At 39.2% G+C, this 24,960-nt stretch overlaps 1 protein-coding gene across 1 annotated transcript in view; it reads left to right on the top strand.

Annotated features, from left to right (window-relative positions):
• Positions 1–24,960, top strand: part of LOC123508482 — a 124,026-nt gene that overhangs the window by 77,069 nt on the left and 21,997 nt on the right. Inside the window, exon 8 of the mRNA XM_045262243.1 lies at positions 11,167–11,285. Coding sequence (XP_045118178.1) covers positions 11,167–11,285 — 119 coding nt within the window. The remainder of the gene's footprint in view (positions 1–11,166; positions 11,286–24,960) is intronic.

The raw sequence follows: 24,960 nt of genomic DNA, 5'->3' as shown, positions 1-24,960 counted from the left end.
TAGTAATTAGGCATAAAATATTGAATAACGCATGTATTGTAATGTTACATATTTGCCTTAGTTATTTAGAGGGAAACGTTCAGAGTACGTGAAACAAACCTTTTTCTCATAGACACCACGCACAAACTATAAATACAACAATCACAAACCCGAAACAAACCGCTCATCTGGGGCTCGCAGAAGTTTGCTTCTGGGTGAGCTGAGGAGGAAGGAAAGCTATTATGGCCTGTACTTTAGCTGTCGGTGGTGCAACCTGTCCTTGGCCTACAGCATACCCTAGATATTGAACATGGCTCTTTCCAAATTCATATTTAGACATGTTAACCACCAGGTTAGCGTTGGCAAGGCGAGATAATAACATGGAAATTTGATTTAAATGATCCTGCAAAGAGTCACTCTATAGAATAACATTGTCAATATAAACATCTAAATATCTTGAATGAGGCAATTCATTAATCTCTGAAAGGTGGTAAACTTTCTATAATCCACACAGCATAACGTTAGCTACATTTATAGATTTGGTCATTGACAACAATTGTTGAGATTTCCCTAGCCCTCGGGGTGAGAGAAACTTGCCAATATCCCTTCATTAAATTTATTTTGCTAATAAAGGTAGATGTACCAATTTGATCTATGCCTGAATCAATCTTAGGCAGTGGGTAAGAGTCTATCTTGGTTATGGTGTTCATCTTGTGGTAATCGGTGCAGAATTTGAATTTATCGCCAGGCTTGAGGAGAAGCATAATGGGGCTGCTCCATTCACTGATTGTTCGCTCGATTAACCTGTGAGAAAGCATGTAGTCAAGCTTGGTCTAGAGGATGCGATGTTGATGAGGTGACACCTGATAAGGAGCCGATTTGATTGGACGGGCATCTCTAACGTCTATGTCATGTTCAGTCAGTGAAGTCAAGCCTGGGGCATCTTCAAACTCAGAGAGAAACTGTGATAGAAGGCCAGTTAATTCCTTCTTATGTTCTGAAGACAGATGAGAGCAAGTTGGGAAGGTCATACCAAGCAACAGAATATTCACCAAAGGAGTTCACATGATCGAGGGCTGCAGAACAATGGTCATAAGAACTGGCATTAACATCTCTAGTTGTACAACTTGGTGCCCTTGTCATTGAGGGCTCACACACAGCAGTGATAAGGGAAAGATCTGATGTCTGATGAGCAGTATGTTTCTTCAGCAGGTTTAAGTGACACAGCTGGTGAGAGTTCTTCCTGTCTGGAGAAGCTATTAAATAGTCAGTTTCAGCTACTTTCTTGGTCACTTCGTAGGGGCCACTGAATTTAGAAGCCAGGGATTGGCCCTGTACAGGAAACTGTACTAGGACTTCATCACCTGGATGAAACTCGCGTGAGCGAGCCTGTTGATCATTCTATTGATCATTAAGGTGTGGTAGTCGCCATCTCCTCCACAACACCCTGTCTTTCAAATAGAAACAATCGCCCAGCTCCTTTGCTACATCCTCCTTACGGACAGCACAAGCAGACAGCTTCTTACAGTCTTCATCTCTTCGTTGTAGTTCTATTAGACTCTAAGGGTATCTAGAGGCAGAACAGGAGATGCATTATTAGCCTCTGAATCTAGCATGAACAGTTTTGATAGATCAGTTACTTTGGTCTCTGTGAGTGTGGGGACTGGGCCTTGTGTCGGCTGGACTCACTAGCAGGTTATCAGGTGAAGAGGAGGTACCTTGATGCTGCATCATGGGAGAGACAGCTACTCGATCCAAGGAACAGGTGACTGCACATACGGGGAAGGTCCCTGGGAAATCCATCTCGAGGGCTTCTGTGGTGGGATCAGACAGGGGAACAACTGGCGTCACGTGGCAGTCAACCCTCACACAATTTCCACGCAAATTGTTGCCCAACTGGAGGTCGATCCCTAGGATGGGCAATTCCTCAACCACTCCAATCACTGCCTCTCCCTAGTGTAGCTCACACTTAAGGTCCACCTCTATTAGTTGGGCAGAAAAAGGACCTCCAGCCCCTATGAGTGCAATACATTTATTAGTGAAGCATTTCCTGGGGTTAGGATTCAACAGTAGTGTGCATGAAGTTCCATTGTCTCTGAGAATTTATATGGGATACTCCGAACCACCCAGGCTTACTGATCCCGTAGGAAGGAATGGCCTGTAAGTTTTGAGGGAGGGGTTTGTCCTTGTTTCATGATCCACTATCTTTGTAATGTCATTATGCATCATACATGCAATAGTGTCATTCATATCACCAAGGTTTGATTAATTTTAATTTCCAGCAATATTAGTCACTGCAGCCACAGCACTTCTACAACTCTCATCCCTGGATTTTTTTTAAATACTGAGATTCAACATGGCCTATCTTATTACAATATGAGCAAGTCTTACTACGATGGAAAGAATTTGGTGAAGGATAGTTAACTTGGTCTGGAGAAGCAATTTGGGGACTGGCATGAGGAGCATCTAGAGGGAAGTGTACAAATTTTATAGTGATAGTGAATCACTAATGAAATACTGCAGTATTTCATTAGTAATTCACTATCACTCACTGCCACAGAGTCCAGGTTATCCTCATGGCATGAGCGTATATGATTACTATGATATGATATCCATTATAGCAGGCAATAGAGGAGTGAAAGCAAATTTGATATCATGGTGAAAGACAACACGCCAAGCTAAAAAGGTCACAAGAAGAAGAAGCGGCCAAGTCGCCGGAGTCTCCGCTGTCTGTGGCTGATATCATCATCTCTGCTTTATTTTTTGGTATTCCATGTAAGATTTCACTTTATGCATTACAAAACAATCCTTTCTTGGGGGCAAGTTTTGTAAAAAGTTAATAGAAATGTTGTTTTGTGAACATAAATGCATATATAAGACAGTAACACCACCTCCAGAGGTGGTGTTCCCAGCAACCTCAGAGCAACCTTGTCACCGTCCCTCCAAGCATTCATGGAAACCATTTCACGGCAGGAGGTTGCTCTGAGGTTGTTAAAGAATCTTGGATCCAGCTCCAGGAGCGCTAGAGACAGGCGGGGAACCAGACAATCACAGCGAAGCTGCCGCGTTCGGTCCCTCACCTGGCAAATTCAAACCCAGAAAATTCGCTAAAATGGATGTGGTTGCACGTTATGCGGACTTTTTGGTCTAACTTTATATAGTACGTTAAACCGGAAATTCGTTAGACGAACGTTCATTAAGCAGAGTATTACTGTGTGTATATATATATATATATATATATATATATATATATATATATATATATATATATATATACAGTAAGCCCCTACATTTAGCAATCCTATTAGTCTACCGAAACCATCGCTAAATTGAAATTTTGCCAAATTTGAATACTACTTTAAATAAGAATAAATACCAATCAGTCTTTCGTCCGCCCAAAGTCACAAATTTGAGTCCCCATTTACAGCTGCAACATCGCCACCTTCATGAAAATCAGCACCCCCTGAACCATTAGTGGAGGCCATGTGGGGCTGACGTCATGGCCAAACAGACAGGCGATTTGCTCAGAGCGAGCGGGAGGCAGGACAATTGGCTCAGAGCGAGCGGGAGACGGGACAGTGTAGCGCGGTACATTCGCTAAATATGAGAGAAAATCGCTAAACATGAGGGCTTGCTTGGCCTTTTTCCAGACAGTCACTAAATAAGGGTTTCACTAAGCTGGATTTCGCTAAATTCAAGAGCTTACTGTATATATATATACAGTAAGGTAGGGGTTACGTCGGTCTCGAGTTACATCAAACTCGCACTTACGTCAGTCCACTATAAGGCAATTTAAGATTTAAAAAGTTGAAAATTTATAAATCGTAAAGCGCGGGGTTTATTGTTATTGTTGGCCGCCAGGCGTCACTAATGGTTATCCACCACACCGCCCACCTCATGCTTGAATACAATAACACTCTACGTACCTCAGTTCCACCACACCGTCGCCCCTGGCGTTTGCTGACTATCTTAGTATCTTGCTCAATGGCACCAAAAAAGAAAAGGAAAACCATTACGCTGCAAGAAAAAGTGGACATAATTAAAAGACATGAGAAGGGAGGCAGCAGCTGTGTGTAAGGGAGTGAAGAAGAAAATGGGAAGCCCGTTACCATGACAACGGGGAGGTTGACGACCTTGAGGGCTCACGCACCTATCACAACAATAACAACTCCGGAGCCTTCGCCTGGGCCACGCGACACTCGCAGCTCACTTGCACCGTCTGCGCTTGTCTGCTGATCCCTATTGCATTTCCTGCATTTCCTGCCCACACTTCTACTCCCACCGCACTGCACTACGCTCCCAGCTGTCCACCCTGGGCGTCACAACATTCGACCTGCCCACCCTCCTGGCGGCCTCAGGCGTCCACCCCTCTGGCAACATGCAGTCCTTCGCGTTCGCGGCCCTAATCAACAACAAAAACAAGCTTGTGTTTCATATTCCTACATACTTGTAAATAATATAACAATATAACCTTTTACTTATATAACGCTTTTACTCCTACCGCACTCCACAAAGCTCCCAACTGTCCGCCCTGGGCGTCACAACATTCGACCTGCCCACCCTCCTGGCGGCCTCAGGCCGCCCCTCTCGGCAACCTGCAGTCCTTCGTGTTTGCGGCCCTAATCAATATATTCCTACATAGTTGTAAATAATATACCAAAATAACAATATAACCTTTTACTTACCTGAATAACCATAAAAAATGATTGGTTGAAAACTCGATAATATGCTTTGAAAGTACAAAAACTCGAGTTACGTACAAAATCGACTTACGTCATGTTTCAGGAACGTAACTCTGACGTAACTCGGGACCTTACTGTATATATATATATATATATATATATATATATATATATATATATATATATATATATATATATATATATATATATAGTACAGTGGTACTGCAACATAAGATCACCCTAACATACAATTTTTTTGATATGCGACGAAAGATTTCATATAATTTATGCCTTGAAATATGACGATATTTCTAAGATACGATTATCCATTGGTAGGTGGCGCAGCGATCGCTCGGCTACCCGGCTAACCCGAACATTCAGCCCGCGTTGTGTATCGTTGTTCATCCTTTGTGCATGTATGTGTCAGTGCTCCTCGGCATTATGTATTTTTTATTAAGTTTTGTGAGAAACGCACAAAATAGCCTGTATTCACATACTGATTACACTTAGAAATTCAATAAATGAGTGAGTACAAATGGTTTTCTGCCCACAAGCAACTCTTCCTCTATGCAATGCAAAAAACCAGAAGTCTCTAGATGTCATGTTTACCAAAGTATCACAGGTTGAATGAGGTAGTATCATCAGTTTACGTGGCCTTGCGTCCAATCGAGTTCAGCGGCCTTGGCTAGAGCGAGAGAAAACGGGTCCCTTTTTATCCTCTCTCTCTCTCTCTCTCTCTCTCTCTCTCTCTCTCTCTCTCTCTCTCTCTCTCTCTCTCTCTCCTGTTCTGATACCACTCTCATTCAAAAGTAACATGGCGATAGACCCAAGGTATAGAAGTAGGCGTGCGGGAGAGGTGGTGGAATCAGACACAATGAAATCACTGTCGATCACTCCTACCATTTTTTGTTGGTGATACAGTGACATAGAGCATATGTTTACTCCTGATGAGTGTTGCCAGCTCACAAGCAAAGAAAACAGAAAGAAAATAACCAAAATATAGATGTAAAAAGCCTAAACGTCTATCGACATGCCCCTTGCTTTGTGTGATGAACGTCTACCAATGTGTCCCGAGTTTTGCGGGTTAAGTTGTTATTTTGAGTAATATAGTTAATTTATATCATGTATACAATAAACATTGTATTTATCTTGTATTAAATCTATATTTGGTTGGTATTTAAAGCATGTTATTTTTTTGGGGGGGGAGTGGGGTGTAAATTCATATCACAAGAATAAATTAATTGTATTTCCATTAATTTCTATGGGAAAAATTGATTTGATATACAATTTTTTTTATATACAACGATCGTCGTGGAACGAATTAAAATCGTATGTCAAAGTACCACTGTATATGTATATATATATATATATATATATATATATATATATATATATATATATATATATATATATATATATAAAATATGGGTTATTTACAGGCTAAAGGAGACCTAGCATCTATCAGAAAGCCCACCCGTTTTGGAACCGTTATCTCAATAGGAAGGCCTTCACTCTTGGACCATGGCCAGAATTAAAACCCATGCACTTGGAGATCCTACAGTCCCTACAGTACGTGTGGTTCCATTGTACCACCACAGCTAATGTGGATGAATCATGATACTATGATTGACATCTCTTTCTCTGGTAAACTCTGGAACTCCCTACCTGCTTTTGTATTTTGATCTACCTATGATCTGAACTCATTTAAAAGGGCAATTTCTAGACATTTATCCCTTTCTTTTGGCTAACTCTCTTGATACTGTTTAAGAACTGGCATCGAAGCGGGCCTTTTTGTTCAATACCTCTTAGTTACTCTTGGCCAGTTTTAAAGCTGAAAAGCAACATGGACAGAAGACAGTTGACATGGTGAACGATTAGTGTGTGGCTACTTGGTAGGTATAAACCACAAGCTGAAAGCTGACATGGTCAGTAAAAACACCACAGCAAGTAGCAGGAGCAGTAGGCCAAGTAAAAAAAAAGGTAGAAGTAAGGTGGCCCAAGATGATGCCAGAGAAATCTCCAGAAATCCATAAGGTATCAGGCAGCCAGGAATTACAGGCACAAGATGACACTGGAGCAACTGGCAAGAATGGGCAGCACATGGATTAGGAGGAGACTGTGATGGAATGCTGGAGATGCCAAGCTGACATCTTATTTTATTGGTTTCCATGCACCATTTTGTGTTTGATATAGTTCATGTTTGCTTAGGCTGAAGAAAACATGACTGTAGAAGACTATCATATATTAATTACATAAAATGCTGGATGCTGTACAGAAATACAGCAGAACTACAATATACAGTCAGCCCCATGGTCAGGCCAAGACTAACCTTACTGTCCCCGTAACCAGCCAAAATCCAAGTATTGTGTCAGAGATTGGGCATCAGCTGTGTCTGAACTGCATGCAAGTCAATCTTTCAATTTGTGCATTTAGTTGGAGTCTGATGATCTAAGCTACTACTCTTTTTAGTGGGTCAATCTTAAGAAAATACATTTAGTTTTTTTTCTTTTCAGTGGATATTCTTTTTTTCTCTGATCAAATTACTCATCCTGTAGCATAATTTATTCTATATCTCCCTCATAAATTTTTGCACTTGCTTGGTTCCAAAGGTTTATTCTAAGTATTAAATTCAAGGATCACGCAACTCCCAGTGTTGGAAACATGAAAAATGCTTAGTTATTCTGGCCCATTATCAAGTTAACTTTCTCCTTCAACTTAACTCCCTTATCTCAATATACATACTTTGAATTGAGAGTTATGTTGCTATTTCAGTGAAGAATGGATTAAAAACAAAAACAATGGAAACTCTATTAAAAAGAAAAAAAAAGAAATTATAAGATTATTAATATTTTATGTGGGGCTCCAACCTTGGGTGCAGTGTTCTGTGGTATTGATAACTGAAATAGATAAAAGGTAAACAATGACAGGTACATTTAATTGGGAAAGAAAACCACAGAAAGAGTGTTGATTGTACAAAAAGCTTCATGTAATGTTGTTTTGGCGGGTAAGGAATGTGAGATAAGACACAAGTAGAGTTGCCAAATGTTTTTTACTGTATATATGTGCCAGTGATAACCAACAGTTGGAAACTATATTCATGTCTTTTCTCAAGTTCCTCACCTGCCAATGCCATATAACATATAATGTTTTTTGTACTGTCAATACTTTCTGTTGTTTTCATTCACGGTTAGATCTACCTGTCGTTGTTTACTTTTCATGTGCAGTGGTACCTCTAGATACGAAGGCTTCTATATATGTAAATTTCATTTTACGAAATGATATGTGAAGATTTTTTCACTTCAGTTTATGAAAAAATATTCAGCATACGAAAGATAAGAAACAAAACTTGAAATTCCCGTGCGCCATAAACATGCCGTAAGATCCTGCTCTCTTATTGATCAGAATCTTTCCCATCTTGCTTAGTACTGTGATCCTGCTCTCCTATTGACCGAATCTTTCCCATCATGCGTCAGTCGCATGTTTTGTTGGTGTCCCGCCAGTATTTCGTTACGGCATTCGCTATTGTTCAGTTTTTGTGTTGCTTTATTCAACCCATAATTCTGTAGCCATGGGTCCCAAGAATGTTTTTGATGTTCAAGGAAAGAAGAAGAGGATGCTTTCTATGGAAATGAAGCTGGAGATAATCAAGAAGTATGAATGTGGCATACGGCTGAGTGTCATTGCGAAGGAGTATGGCCGAAATCCGTCTATGATAGGCACCATCCTGAAACAGAAGGAAGCCATCAAAGCAGCAACATCTTCTAAGGGCGTGACTGTCTTTTCAAGTAAGAGGAGCCAGTTCCATGATGAGATGGAGAGACTTCTCCTCCTCTGGATTAAGGAAAAGGAAATCGCTGGAGACACGATCACTGAGACTGTAGTCTTCCACAAGGCCAGAGCCATTTTCAATGATCTCATGCATGGTCGGGCAGAAGATGATGCAGGCAAAGGGATATCGTAGCAGGCACCCCTAGAGTTCAAGGCTTCACGGGGGTGGTTTGAGAAATTCAAGAGACGGACTGGCATTCATTCGGTGGTGCGGCATGGGGATGCTGCCAGCTCCGATACAAAAGTGGCTGAAGCCTTTGTTAAGGAATTTGATGAGTTGACTCTCCAGGAAGGCTACATTCCCCAGCAAGTTTTTAACTGTGATGAAACAGGGCTCTTTTGGAAAAAAATGCCTCATCAGACCTTTATCACGGTGGAAGAGAAGTAGTTGCCTGGGCATAAGCCTATGAAAGACAGGCTTACCCTTGCTCTCTGTGACAATGCTAGTGGTGATTGTAAGATTAAACCCCTACGAGTATAATTTGGAGAATCCTCGAGCCTTCAAGTCCTACAAAGTGCTAAAGGAGAAGCTTCTGGTGATGTGGAGGGCTAATGTGAAAGCCTGGGTAACAAGGCAGTTTTTTGTAGAGTGGATAAACCTAACTTTCGGTCCGACTGTGAAAAGATATCTGGAAAAAAACCACTACCTCCCTCTTAAATGTCTGCTGGTGTTAGACAATGCCCCTGCTCACCCTCCTGGCCTCGAGGATGATATTCTCCCGGAATATTCCTTTATCAAGGTTCTCTTCCTTCTATCTAACACCACCCCTCTCCTCCAGCCCATAGACCACTCATAAGTGGCAAAATTCATAGAAAAGAAACACCCTGAAAAAGTTAACACAGGTCGTTTTCTTGCACAGTTTAATGACATTTGCCTGAGTCATTTCAGGAACATATTGAAATGTAGGCAGAAACAAACTTCCTTGGATCGTTATTTTTCAAAGAGACCATTAGTGAGTCAGGGTGAAGGTCAAAATGATCCGAAAAAACAGAGAAGGGAAGAAGAATGTGAGGAAAATTAGAAACTGGAAAAAGAAAAATTGATTTAAGTTTTGTGTTAATTGATGAAATTTAGAAAAAAAAAAAAAAAAAAAAAAAAAATTTTAAGTGTTTTGTAAAGTTAAGTGTTAATGTTTCATGCTATTTTCTATACTTTCTGCTGTTTGCTCTCCTCCTCTGCTGCCACTTTCGCTTTCGGACATTGCCTCACTCGAAAGGTAAGGTTCCACATTTTCATATTATTATTTTTCATTTATTATTGCATTATGTTCTATTATCTACTTCATTTACAGGTATTAACAGTTAGGTTAGGTATATTGAATGATTCAAATGTATTATTATATTCTGGTTTTACCCTTATAAAATTTAATATGATGTTTTCGTAGGGCTTGGAACGAATTAGGTGATTTATATGTAAAACGCGACTCATTATACGAAAAAATCAAGATACGAAAGCCACTCTGGAACGAATTAATATCGTATCTAGAGGTACCACTGTACATATTTCAGTTAGCAATGCCTCTGATCATGTAGCAGAGGTTGGAGCCCTGTATCACTCATGAGCAGTGTATCAGAGAGATAAGGTATCATCATAAGCTATACATTGTCAGCACCAACCAGACCCAAGTAAATTATGACAGCACTGAATTTCTTAAATTATTTTAATATCAAAAAAAGCTATAGACTTAATGGTGGAATGTTGCCACTTTAATTGTCATTATTACTATGGCCTGCATCACTAATGAGCAGTGCATCAGAAAAATCAGGTAACATCCCAAGCTGCATTGCCAGCACCAGCCAGATCCAAATAAATTATGGCAGCACAGAATTTTTTTTAGTATTTTGAATATCAAGAAAACTATAAACTTAATAGTAGAATGCTGCTATGTTGTCAATATTGTTACAGTGAAACATGAATGTAGGAGGGTTCTCCCATAGGAGGAGGTAGAAACAAGTTGTGGTGAGCTTATTGTAACATATAAAACCCAGAGTGCATGGACTCACTGCTTCAGGTGACCATTACCCACCAGTGGGTATGACATTGTCATTGCTACAGATATGGAATATCTCGTTGGTGATTGCATTGTAGTCTTATGGAACGTGTGATGTTGAAGGTAGATAAACATGACTGATACTTGTCAAAGCATTGTAAAACTTGTGGTGATAATACACAAAACTTGGGATGGTAAGAATTTAGGAGTAAGTGCTTTACTCGAGGAGTGAGGAACTTTAGAGGGGGAGTGTTTTGGTATTTGAATTTTCCTAATATGAGTTTTGCCCCTTAATACTTCCATTTGGTACTTTTTAATGAGTTTTGAATATTTTTCTTCATGCTGAATCTTTCAATACAATCCTTCCTTTCATTTTTATCTCTATCATACCTTTACCAGTGCTATAGTACACATTATCATCTGCAAAATTATAGACTTTCTTTTTGGTCTGGGAACGAGATGTGTATCCTCTTTTACTATCTCAAATAGGAAAAATAGATTTGCCTACTCTCTTCAATATTTACATTACTTCTCTTTCCATTACACTTATTCCCTCCATTTCTCCAAGTTCTCCATCTAATTACACTCTTTTCCTCTCTCCTCTATTTTTTACCTTGGCCTGTTTTGATTTTTTTTTTTTTTTTTTTAAGGTTCTGCTAGAATCCTCCTTGAAATTTATGTTGCAGGTGTTGGTTGTGGTGAAACGTGAGGCACAGTGGGTGTATCATCAGCTTCAGGAGGAATTTGGATCAGATAATGTTGCTCTTCTCTCTCGGTTGCCTGAGTATGACCGTGTCCTCCACCTGTAAGTGCACTTTCTCATTTAACACACACACACACACACACACACACACACACACACACACACACACACACACACACACACACACACACACACACACACACACACACACACACACACACACACACACACACACACACACACACACACACACACACACACACACACACACACACACACACACACACACACACACACACACACACACACACACACACACACACACACACACACACACACACACACACACACACACACACACACACACACACACACACACACACACACACACACACACACACACACACACACACACACACACACACACACACACACACGAGAAAAAATTTGTACCAATAAGACAACATAGAGAAGTTGGAAAGCAGGACTGGTTTAACGATAGATGTGAAAAGGCTAGAACAAGAAAAGAGGATGCATGGAAGAGGTGGAGAAGGAAAAGACGGATTAAGCAGTGGGAAAGTTACAAAAGAGCAAGAAATGAATATGTGTTGATTAGAAGAGAAGAAAGAAAGAAACAAGAAAAGGATATAATTGATAAATGTAAAGACCAACCAAGGCTTTTTACAGACATGTGAACAACAACATCAAAAATAGAGAAAGTATTGAAAGTTTAGAAGTAAATGGAGTATGCAGTGAAGATCCCAGGAAATGGCAGAGGCTATGAATGGATGCTTTCGGAAGGTATTCACAAAGGAGACTGCTTTTGACAAACCACTGGTAATGGAACAGAAAGGGATTATGAAGGAGTTTCAAGTAACTGTGGAGGAGATCAAGAACATGATGGGGAGTTTAGAAGTGAGAAAAGCTGTGGGACCTGATGGGGTATCAGGATGGATTTTAAGAGAATGCAGGAGCAATTGGCAGAAAAAGTTTGTGAAGTAATTGATGCCTCATTAAGGGAAGGTGTAGTGCCCCAAGACTGGAAAAGAGCTAACATTGTCCCAATCTATAAATCAGGTAACAAGAGAGACCCATTGAACTATAGACCAGTGTCACTTACAAGTGTGGTAGCTAAGATGTGTGAGAGGGTGGTGAAGACTAGATGGACAGACTTCTTGGAGAAAAATGACATACTTTGTGAGTGTCAATTTGGTTTTAGGAAAGGGCGTTCATGCACGACAAACCTGATATGTTACTATTCGAGGGTGATAGATGTAATACAGGAAAGAGATGGTTGGGCTGATGGAATATATCTGGATTTAAAAAAGGCCTTTGATAAGGTACCACACCAGAGACTGATCTGGAAACTTGAAATGGTAGGAGGAGTGCATGGCAGTTTACTAAAATGGATGGAAGACTTTTGGTAGGAAGAGAAATGAGAACAATAATTAAGGACAGACCATCAGAATGGGGATTGGTGGAGAGTGGAGTTCCACAGGGATCAGTGTTGGCACCAGTAATGTTCGCAGTCTACATAAATGACATGGTGGATGGGGTGTCCAGTTATGTGAGCCTATTTGCAGACGATGCAAAATTGTTAAGAAAAGTGAGATGTGACAAAGATTGCGAACTACTCCAGGAAGACTTGGACAGAATATGGAAATGGAGCTGTACATGGCAAATGGAGTTCAACACGACAAAATGCAAGAAAATAGAGTTTGGCAAGAGTGAAAGAAGAATCAGGAGTATGTACAAGATAGGAAATGAAGACATAAAACCAGTCATGAAGAAAAAGACCTTGGGGTGACAATTACCAATGACCTATCGCCAGAGAGACATATAAACAAAATAATTGGAGAAGTATTGAACTTATTGAGGAACATAAGAGTGGCGTTCAGATATCTAGATGAAGAAATGATGAAGAAAATAATTACTGCAATGATAAGACCGAGGCTTGAATATGCAACAATACAGTGGGCTCCGAACTTAAAGAAACACATAAGGAAACTAGAGAAAGTACAGAGGGCTGCAACGAAAATGGTGCCTGACTTAAGAGATTTGACTTATGAAGACAGACTGAAAAGAATGCAACTTCCAACCCTGGAAAACAGAAGAGAAAGGGAGACCTGATAGCAATATACAGAGTGATGATTGGCATGGAAAAATGGATAGGGAAGATCTGTGTATGTGGAATGGAAGAATGTCGAGAGGGCATGGGAAAAACTAAAATGGCCACTTATAGGAGAGATGTGAAAAATATAGCTTCCCTCATAGAAGGGTGGAAGCATGGAATAGTTTAGACGTGGAAGTGGTCAACGCAAGGAATATTCATGATTTTAAGAAAAGCTGGACATTAATAGATATGGAGACGGGACAACACGAGCATAGCTCTTTTCCGTATGTTACAATTAGGTAAATACAATTAGGTAAATACACACACACACACACACACACACACACACACACACACACACACACACACACACACACACACACACACACACACACACACACACACACACACACACACACACACACACACACACACACACACACACACACACACACACACACACACACACACACACACACACACACACACACACACACACACACACACACACACAAACACACAGAAAGTGAGAAAAATTTGTACCAATAAGACAACATAGAGAAGTTGGAAAGCAGGACTGGTTTAACGATAGATGTGAAAAGGCTAGAACAAGAAAAGAGGATGCATGGAAGAGGTGGAGAAGGAAAAGACGGATTAAGCAGTGGGAAAGTTACAAAAGAGCAAGAAATGAATATGTGTTGATTAGAAGAGAAGAAAGAAAGAAACAAGAAAAGGATATAATTGATAAATGTAAAGACCAACCAAGGCTTTTTACAGACATGTGAACAACAACATCAAAAATAGAGAAAGTATTGAAAGTTTAGAAGTAAATGGAGTATACAGTGAAGATCCCAGGAAATGGCAGAGGCTATGAATGGATGCTTTGGAAGGTATTCACAAAGGAGACTGCTTTTGACAAACCACTGGTAATGGAACAGAAAGGGATTATGAAGGAGTTTCAAGTAACGGTGGAGGAGATCAAGAACATGATGGGAGTTTAGAAGTGAGAAAAGCTGTGGGACCTGATGGGGTATCAGGATGGATTTTAAGAGAATGCAGGGAGCAATTGGCAGAAAAAGTTTGTGAAGTAATTGATGCCTCATTAAGGGAAGGCGTAGTGCCCCAAGACTGGAAAAGAGCTAACATTGTCCCAATCTATAAATCAGGTAACAAGAGAGACCCATTGAACTATAGACCAGTGTCACTTACAAGTGTGGTAGCTAAGATGTGTGAGAGGGTGGTGAAGACTAGATGGACAGACTTCTTGGAGAAAAATGACATACTTTGTGAGTGTCAATTTGGTTTTAGGAAAGGGCGTTCATGCACGACAAACCTGATATGTTACTATTCGAGGGTGATAGATGTAATACAGGAAAGAGATGGTTGGGCTGATGGAATATATCTGGATTTAAAAAAGGCCTTTGATAAGGTACCACACCAGAGACTGATCTGGAAACTTGAAATGGTAGGAGGAGTGCATGGCAGTTTACTAAAATGGATGGAAGACTTTTGGTAGGAAGAGAAATGAGAACAATAATTAAGGACAGACCATCAGAATGGGGATTGGTGGAGAGTGGAGTTCCACAGGGATCAGTGTTGGCACCAGTAATGTTCGCAGTCTACATAAATGACATGGTGGATGGGGTGTCCAGTTATGTGAGCCTATTTGCAGACGATGCAAAATTGTTAAGAAAAGTGAGATGTGACAAAGATTGCGAACTACTCCAGGAAGACTTGGACAGAATATGGAAATGGAGCTGTACATGGCAAATGGAGTTCAACACGACAAAATGCAAGAAAATAGAGTTTGGCAAGAGTGAAAGAAGAATCAGGAGTATGTACAAGATAGGAAATGAAGACATAAAACCAGTCATGAAGAAAAAGACCTTGGGGTGACAATTACCAATGACCTATCGCCAGAGAGACATATAAACAAAATAATTGGAGAAGTATTGAACTTATTGAGGAACATAAGAGTGGCGTTCGTATATCTAGATGAAGAAATGATGAAGAAAATAATTACTGCAATGATAAGACCGAGGCTTGAATATGCAACAATACAGTGGGCTCGAACTTAAAGAAACACATAAGGAAACTAGAGAAAGTACAGAGGGCTGCAACGAAAATGGTGCCTGACTTAAGAGATTTGACTTATGAAGACAGACTGAAAAGAATGCAACTTCCAACCCTGGAAAACAGAAGAGAAAGGGAGACCTGATAGCAATATACAGAGTGATGATTGGCATGGAAAAAATGGATAGGGAAGATCTGTGTATGTGGAATGGAAGAATGTCGAGAGGGCATGGGAAAAAACTAAAATGGCCACTTATAGGAGAGATGTGAAAAATATAGCTTCCCTCATAGAAGGGTGGAAGCATGGAATAGTTTAGACGTGGAAGTGGTCAACGCAAGGAATATTCATGATTTTAAGAAAAAGCTGGACATTAATAGATATGGAGACGGGACAACACGAGCATAGCTCTTTTCCCGTATGTTACAATTAGGTAAATACAATTAGGTAAATACACACACACACACACACACACACACACACACACACACACACACACACACACACACACACACACACACACACAGTAGTAGAATGGAACCGTTAAACTACAGACCAGTATCATTGACTAGTATATTGTGCAAGGTATGTGCAGAAGTAATTAAAGCTAAGTGGAGTGAGTATCTAGAAAGTGAAAACATTCTGAGTGAAAGGCAGTTTGGTTTCAGAAAAGGAAGATCGTGCGTATCCAATTTATTATGTTTTTATTCAAGAGACATATTACAACATAGAGAGGGATGGGTGGATGCTATTTACCTGGACTTGAGAAAGGCCTTTGATAAAGTGCCACATGATAGACTGATGTGGAAACTAAAGAAAATTGGAGGAGTAAGTGATAAACTAGCAAAATAGATGAAAAATTACTTAGTGGGAAGAGAAATGCGAACAGTGGTGAAGGGAAAGAAGTCCGAATGGAAGAAGGTAACCAGTGGAGTTCCACAAGGGTCAGTGCTTGGTCCCATCATGTTTTTGATTTATGTTAATGATATGCCAGTAGGAATTGACAGTTACATGAATATGTTTTGGACGATACTAAAATTATGAGGAGAGTAAAGAATGTGGAAGATTGTAACAAGTTACAGGAAGATCTTGATAAAATATATGAGTGGAGTAAAGAGTGGCAGATGGAATTTAATATAAACAAGAGCCATGTTATGAAGATGGGAAGAAGTAGATACAGACCAAACAGGGATTACAGGCTGGGTGATGAGAAAATTGAAGAGACCAATGAGGAGAAAGACTTAGGAGTAACGTGCAAAACACTCTGTCACCGGAGAAACACATTAACAAGATATTTGGAAAACATATAACATGCTTCAAAATATTGGCCTTGCATTCCACTACCTAGATGAAGGAATGATGAAGAAGATATTATGTACCTTAATAAGACCCGAGTTAGAATATGCAGCTTGTCTGGTCACCGCATATGAAGAAAAATGTGAAGAAGGTGGAAAGGGTACAGAGGCTGGCAACAAGGATGGTACCAGGACTCAGGGAGTTAGACTATGAGGAAAGACTGAGGAAGCTGGGGCTGACCACATTAGAAGAGAGAAGAACAAGAGGAGACATGATAACTATGTATAAATTGGTGAACAAGATTGACATACTGGACAGAGAATTGATAAAGGTGACCACAAGTAATTACCTCCGAGGACATGGAAAAAACTAATAAAGGACATTTGTCTAAATGACGTGAGAAAGTACAGTTTCCCGCATCGTAGTATAGATAAGTGGAATAAACTGAGCAGTGATGTCGTTGATGCGGTGTGTGTCAATCAGATGAAAGAGAGATATGACAGGAGTGGACAAGGAGACAGGACACAGAGAGCTTAGCTCGGGCCCTGTAATACACAAATAGGTAAATAGAAATAGGTAAATACACACACACACACACACGGAGCGCAGCCATCGAGCAGGACACACTCATCTGAGCAGCTTGCAGAGATTATTACAAAAGGAGTTTGACTCAGGCCTAGACGTATGTACAGGGGGAGAGGGGACCATAGGTTTTCCTATCTCCAAATTAAATAAGAGTTAGATCACATATAAGGAATGAATAATGAGAGAGAGATGGAACCAAGTAGCGCTGCCAGGCGTATGGCATAATCAAAACATACGCCGAGTGATAACCAACGCTTTATAGAAACCTCTATTGGTTTTAAGGAAACTGACTGATGATACAATGGAAAAGGATTTCTCGGGTTTCAGTGATGAACGAGGTAATACGAGAAGGCTTATTGATGTAGAAAGAGAATTAAGATATATGAAGGAGGTGATGTCCAGTCTCATGGACAAATAAGACCGACTGATAACGGAGAACACAGCCCTGAAATTGAGAGTAGCTGAATGTGAAAAAGTCAGTGCAATAAATGAGGAATTGAAAGAGGAGATTCAGGAAATAAGGAAGCAAAATGACTTTCTAAAAACCACATGCCAAAATTATGAAAGCTCTTTTAAGAGCTTGCAGGCTAAAGTGCAGGACGGGATTACAGACAGGGCAGAAGGTGGTCTAGGTGATAACAAGTTGAAAGAACTAAGAAATGAATGGAAACAAGAGCAAGAAGAAGAAAAAGTCAAATTTTCAGAAGTGGTAAGAAGACAAATTCAGGAGAACACGAAAGTCACTGTAATCAAAGTTATTAAAGAGAAAGAAGATTTGGTGCGGGATGCAGTGGATAAGAAAAAAAGCTTTGTGATTTATGGCATGAAGGAAAAGAAAACTCCAAATAAATTCACTAGAGAACGTGAAGAAAGAGAATTGGCCAAATTGTTACCAAATGAGTACAAGACAACACACAAAAATTTGACCAGGAGGTGGAGGAAGTGATCAGGCTGGGAAGATACAGTGAAAGGAGTAGGAGGCCAATGAAGGTGAGAATGATATCTCAAGTGGCTGTAGAGGAAATTATGGCTTGAAAAGGGAAGCTGGCCGATGATGTTGATCACAAGGAAATATGGATAAAAAGAGAAATGAACTTAGAGGAAAGGGAAAAGGAGAAAGTGCTAAGAAATGAAGCTAGAAAAAAATGAGAAAAGGATAGAGATAGAGAGGAAAAATTTCTACTGGAGGGTATTGGATATGAGACTAAAGAAGTGGTACCTAAAGAAAAAAGAGGTCATGGAAGAGGCAATAAATTAAGAGTGACTTATACTAACATAGATGGGTTGTTATCAAGCATATTGGAAGTTCAGGATTTTTTGAAAGGAAAAGCTGGATGTAATGTGCATCGTTGAAACAAAACTGAAAGCAGAGATCTTTATGCTCTTCTGATCCCCATGTATTAGTCTTTGGTGGAACATATGTAACTATAAATTTTCTTTTCTTCAAATCTTCTGTTCTGATTGAAATTACCTGAATATTACATAACATATATATTATCAAAAGATGATATCCTAGGTATTGTATCCCTCTTCTTTAAGAGGGATACAATATGGAAGAGACAGGAAGGATAAAAGGAGGAGGATAATGGCTGGTGATAATATATGTGTGGAGGATGTAATATGGTGAAGACAAAGTGGAAGTAATGGGAGTAATCTTCTTTAAAGAAGAGGGATACAATACCTGGAGGAGGGACAGGAAGGATAAAAGGGGAGGAGTGCTAATAATGGTTGGTGATAATATATGTGTGGAGGATGTGTAATATGGTGAAGACAAAGTGGAAGTAATGGGAGTAACAATCAGAACAGAAGATTTAAAGAAAATAAAATTTATAGTTACATATGTTCCACCAAAGACTAATACATGGGGATCAGAAGAGCATAAAGATATGCAAAGAGAGGTGATAAAGTGCCTAGATAACATGATAAGAAGAGATAAAAGAATACTCTTAGTTGGAGACTTTAACAGTAAAAAAATAAACTGGAGAGACATGGAAGTAATGGATAATGCTGGGTAGTGGAGCGAGAAAGTGTTACAGTTGACTATGGTTAATACAATGTACCAGTGGGTGGAGGAGTCAACAAGGCACAGGAAGGAAGAAGAACCATCGTTGCTTGACCTAGTTTTCAAAAAGAAACCAGAGTCCCCTCCAATCATACAATACCTTAGTCCAATGGGGAGAAGTGATCATGTGACATTAGAGATACAAATGCAGGAGTAAGATGAGATAAGTTACCGAGAGGATTATAAAGGAGAGAGAGATTGAATTATGCAAAAGTGGATTTTGAAAAATTAAGGATTTATTTTGTTGATATTGAGTGGAGTAATATTATGTGCAGAAAGACTGTACAAGAGAAATATGATATATTCTTACAGAAATACAATGAAGGAGTAAAAAAGTTTGTTCCTGTTTATAGAGTTCAGAAAAAATACATGCTTGGTACAATGCTAGATGCATACAAGCAAAAAAGGCAAAAGATAAAGTGTGGAAGAAACTCTTAAAGCAGGGAAATGACTGTAACAGACAGCAGTACAAAGATACTAGAAATGAATATATTAGAGAGTAAGGAGAGAGGAAGAAAGAAATTTTGAGAAAGATGTAGATAAAAGTCAAGATGAACCCAAACTTTTCTACAAGTTTATAAACGGTAAAACAAAGAATAAGGAAACAATTGATAAAATAATTAAAGAAGGAAATGTGTGAAATAATGAATGAGAGCTTCAAAACGGTATTCACTGCAGAAAATGATTTCACAGAACCTTATAGGATACTGGATTGCCAAGAATTACAGGAGATTGCAGTGCACAAAGAGGATATTGGAAGATTACTGGATAAGTTGGAAGTCAGAAAAGCAATGGGGCCAGATGGTGTATCAGACTTAGTGTTAAATGAATGTAAAGAGCAATTACTGGATCCAATTTGGGAAATAATTAAAAGTTCAATAAATGAAGGGAAAATTTCACTAGAGTGGAAGAGAGCCAACGTAATAGCAATATTTAAAGGAGGAAAGGCAACTGAACTACTAAACTACAGACCAGTGTCACTTACAAGTGTCGTAGGGAAGTTATGTGAAATAATTATCAAAGAAAAATGGGTAAAATTTCTAGAAGAGGAGCAAGTCATATTGAACAGACAATTTGGGTTCAGGACAGGGCGGTCGTGTATATCAAACTTATTAAGTTTCTACTCAAGAGTTATTGCAGGACTTGAGAACAGAGATGGATGGGTAGACACAGTATACCTGGATATTAAAAAGGCTTTTGATAAAGTCCCACACGGAAGACTTCCTTGGAAACTAGAGAACATAGGAGGACTGCGTGGAACCTTGCTCGAATGGACAAGAAATTATTTGAAGGATAGGGAAATGAGAACTGTGATCAGAGATACATAATTATCTTGGGGTAAAGTAACTAGCGGAGTGCCACAAGGGTCAGTGTTAGCCCCATTATGTTTCAAGCTTATGTAAAGGACATTCACATTGGGATAAACAGTTATATAAATTTATTTGCTGATGATGCAAAGTTGCTAAGAGTTATCAAAACTAGAGAGGACTGTCTGCTGTTGCAGGAAGATTTAAACAAGATCTATGAATGGAGCAAGAAGTGGAAATTGAAGTTTAATGCCAAGAAATGCCAAATAATGGAATTAGGAAAGAGTAAGAGAAGACCAGTATTGAACTATTTGATGAGAGAGGAACAAATAATGAAAACTAAAGAGGAAAAAGATCTTGGAGTGATCATACAAGAAAATCTGAACCTTGATAAACACAAAAGCACAATATTTGGACTATCATATAAGATGTTGACTAATTTAAGAGTGGCATTTCATTACATGGATAAAGATATGATGAAAAAAATCATCACAAACATGATATGCCCAAGGCTGGAATATGCAGCAGTGGTATAGTCTCCGAGCTCTATAAAGGATATAAGAAAATTGGAAAGGATACAGAAGATTGCTACAAAGATGGTGCCGGAATTAAAGGACCTCACATATGAAGAATGACTGAAGGAAATGGGACTGCCAACATTACAAGATAGAAGAGAACACGGGGACCTAATAACAATGTATAAGATAGTAAATGATATTGAAAAGATAGACAAATAAGACCTGGTGCTGTTGATGGAAAAAGATGGAAGGACAAGAGGACATGAAAAGAAGATCAGGATGAGGCAGTGTGTGAAGGATACTGGAAAATACAGTTTTCCACACAATAGTGGAAAAATGGAATGCATTGGATAATGGAATTGTCACAGTACATAGTGTGCATAACTTTAAAGAAAACTAGATAAATGGAGATATAGAGACAGGACACTATGAGCCCCGCTGGAACCCTGTACAATACAACTATAGTAAAACTAAATTGTACTGACCCGTAGGGTGTTGTTTGCCGTTCTGCCAGATTTTCAATCAGAACATTCAACCTATACTACTCATGGTTCTCTAACTATAGTAGTATTAACAAATGGCATTCTAAGAATATTTTGATTATTGCATTAAATGGCAGGTGATACAAATAAGTGTTATATACCAAATAAAAAATAAGGTATTTCATGGACATATATGACAATGTGGTATATCAGGATGGGCGACGTTGCCACTTAACCCGAGGGGGAGTCAGGTCACCACACAGGTGCATTGTCGCCATGATGGAAAGACACGCTGACGCTTCCCCGTCTTACTGTGTACAGCCAAACCAAGGAGTTTGTCTACAGAATTAATAAATACTTCTTAAAAGAAAAAGCTTACAAGGACCACTTTTACCCACAAATAAAGCGAGGAAGAGGACAGCAGATGCAACTGGTGTATATGAAGCCACGATGAAGAAGATTTGTCCCAGTACAAACATAATATGCACCACAACCTTATCAGCGTTTCTTTTCCCCACTCATTATATTACATTGGGTATCCCGATAGGACATAATAGTAAATATTAGGTAAATTACCAGCTTCATTTTCACTTCTATAACCAGTATTTAATCTACTTATGGCATCTTCATGTCTTGTCTCCCACCCCACTATATTTTAGCGAAGTCATGCATTAATTTGAGAAAATTACTCCGTTTTCCTTGAAGTAATGAGAGATATGGCAGTGTTGCACGTATTATAGGCCTAGCCCTACAGGTCAGTACAATTTAGTTTTACTATAAGTATATACACACTGCTGACACTGTGCAGAGAAGACGGCTTGAAATGCTCCCAGGGAACAAGCTCCAACAGGTGTTGGGCCCTGACCTAGACGTATGTACAGAGGGATAGGGGGCCATAGCGTTTTCCTGTCTCCATAATAAATAAGATTTTTGGATTGTACAGATGTAAATAAATTGAATAGAGGAACAGAACTGAGTGATGGGGCCAAATGTACGACACAAACAAACGCCACCGAGTGAAAATCTGTGATTTATTGAAGCGTCTGTAGGACTCAGGAGATTGACTAAGGATAATATGGATAAAGAATTTTCTGGATTTAGAGACGAAAGAGGAAATATGAGAAGGATGATCAGCATAGAAAGAGAGTTAAGGTACATAAAGGAAGTGGCCGAGTTTAATGGACAAGCAGGACAGACTGACAATGGAAAACACAGAGGTGAGATTGAGATTTATCAATCAATTAATCAGGGATTAAAGAAGGAGATACAAGAAATAAAGAAACAAAATTATGTATTAAAAGTGACATGTCAATACTATGAAAACTACTTAAGGAGCTTGTAGAAAAAAGTACAGGATGGGATTGAGGACAGGGTGGAAGGTGGATTGGATGAAAACAAGCTGAAGGAATTACAGAATGCATTGAAGCAAGAAAAGGAAGAGGAAAAAGTGAAATTTTTCAGAGGTGGGAAAGAGAGATTCAGGAAAACAAAAGTTGCTGTAATACAAGTGATTAAAGAGAAAGAAGATCTTGTGTGAGATATGTTGGATGAGAGGAAAAGTTTCGTGATTTTTTGGATGAAGGAAAAAAATCCAAACAAGTTCATGAGAGAACATGGAGAGAGAATTGGACAAAACTATTATCAAACAAGTTCAAGACAGCATGCAAGAACTGGACCAGGAGGTGGAGGAAGTGATCAGGTTAGGAAGATACAGTGAAGGGAGTAGGAAACCAGTGAAAGTGAGAATGAGATCCCAAGTAGTGGTGGAGGAAATTATGGGTAGGAAAGGGAAGCTGGCCAATGATACTGAACACAAAGATATATGGATAAAAAGAGATATGAACCTAGAGGAGAGGAAAAAGGAGATAGTGTTAATAAATGAAGCTAAGGAAAAAAAAAACGAGAAAAGGATGGAGATTGAGAAAAGAATTTCTACTGGAGGGTTCTAGATATGAGACTAAAGAAGTGGTACCTACGAAAGAAAGAAGAGGTCGTGGAGGAGGCAAGAAATTAAGAGTGATGTATACTAATATAGATGGGTTGTTATCCAGCATGTTGGAGGATAGGAATTACAGTAAGTTCTCGTTATACGGTACTTTATCCGGTAAATTCACAGTTACGGTATTTGGAAATTACTAGCCTTGATTCGATAGATACGGTATCCGCTCATGTCATCCAAGAGGGCCCAGTGTAAGGGAGCAGGGGTGATAACGTTATCCACGCCACACCTCCCCGCCACTCACACTGACATTAACTTGACCACCCTTGGAGCTTGTTATCTCTTCCCCTCCCCCCCTTTTTTTTTTTTTTTAACTGCATTACATATTACTTACATGCATTACTAATTAGATGAATAAATGGAATATTAAAGGATCTATTGTAAGTACAAATATATTCATAATAATGGCAAACAATAGTCATAATACAAAGAAAAATTAAGTTCACATCATTCATAATGTTAACATAAATATTCAATAGTTGTTATTGAATATACTCCACTTCATCATAACATAAACAACAAAAGAAAACAGGTAATATAGTCCTGGTGGAAAAATAAACTACATATAAGAACATAAGAACATAAGAAAAGAGGGAAGCTGCAAGAGGCCACCAGGCCTATACGAGGCAGTCCCTGTGTGTTGAAGCTACCTAGTTCCATCTATCTTCTCCATCTATGAACTTATCTAACCTTCTTTTAAAGCTCCGTATTGAATCAGCCCTGACTACATTATCACTGAGACCATTCCACTCATCAACCACTCTGTTTGAAAACCAGTTTCTTCTCATTTCTTTCCTAAACCTGAATTTTTCAAGTTTAAACCCATTATTCCTGGTTCTGTCCCTGCTACTGATCCTAAGAACTACATTCATGTCCCCTTTGTTAAAACCCTTATACTATTTAAATACTTCTATCAGGTCTCCTCTTAACCTTCGTCTCTCTAGAGAATGCAAATTGAGTTTTTTCAGTCTTTCTTCATAGGGAATATTCCTCATCCCCTTTATCTTTTTAGTCATCCTCCTTTGCACTGACTCCAACAGAGCTATGTCCTTCCTGAAGTGTGGGGACCAGAATTGTACCGCATAGTCATGATGTGGCCTGGCCAGCACCAAGTATAATTTTAGTATTACTTTAGGACTCCTGCTTTTAACACTTCTAAAAATGAATCCTAATACTCTATTCATCTTATTTCTGGTCTCAATACATTGCTTCCTTGTACTGAGATCGGAGCTAAATATGACTCCTAAATCGTTCTCATACTTGGAACTTCCTTGTGACATGTTATCTATTGTGTACCTATTGCTTGGATTATCTTTACCTACGCTCAGTACCCTGCACTTGTTA

The sequence above is a fragment of the Portunus trituberculatus genome, chromosome 24 (genome assembly GCF_017591435.1).
Source record: "Portunus trituberculatus isolate SZX2019 chromosome 24, ASM1759143v1, whole genome shotgun sequence".
NCBI classification, from domain to species: domain Eukaryota; kingdom Metazoa; phylum Arthropoda; class Malacostraca; order Decapoda; family Portunidae; genus Portunus; species Portunus trituberculatus.
The sequence above is the reverse complement of the archived record's forward strand: the minus strand, read 5'-3'. Positions and strand labels throughout refer to the sequence as shown.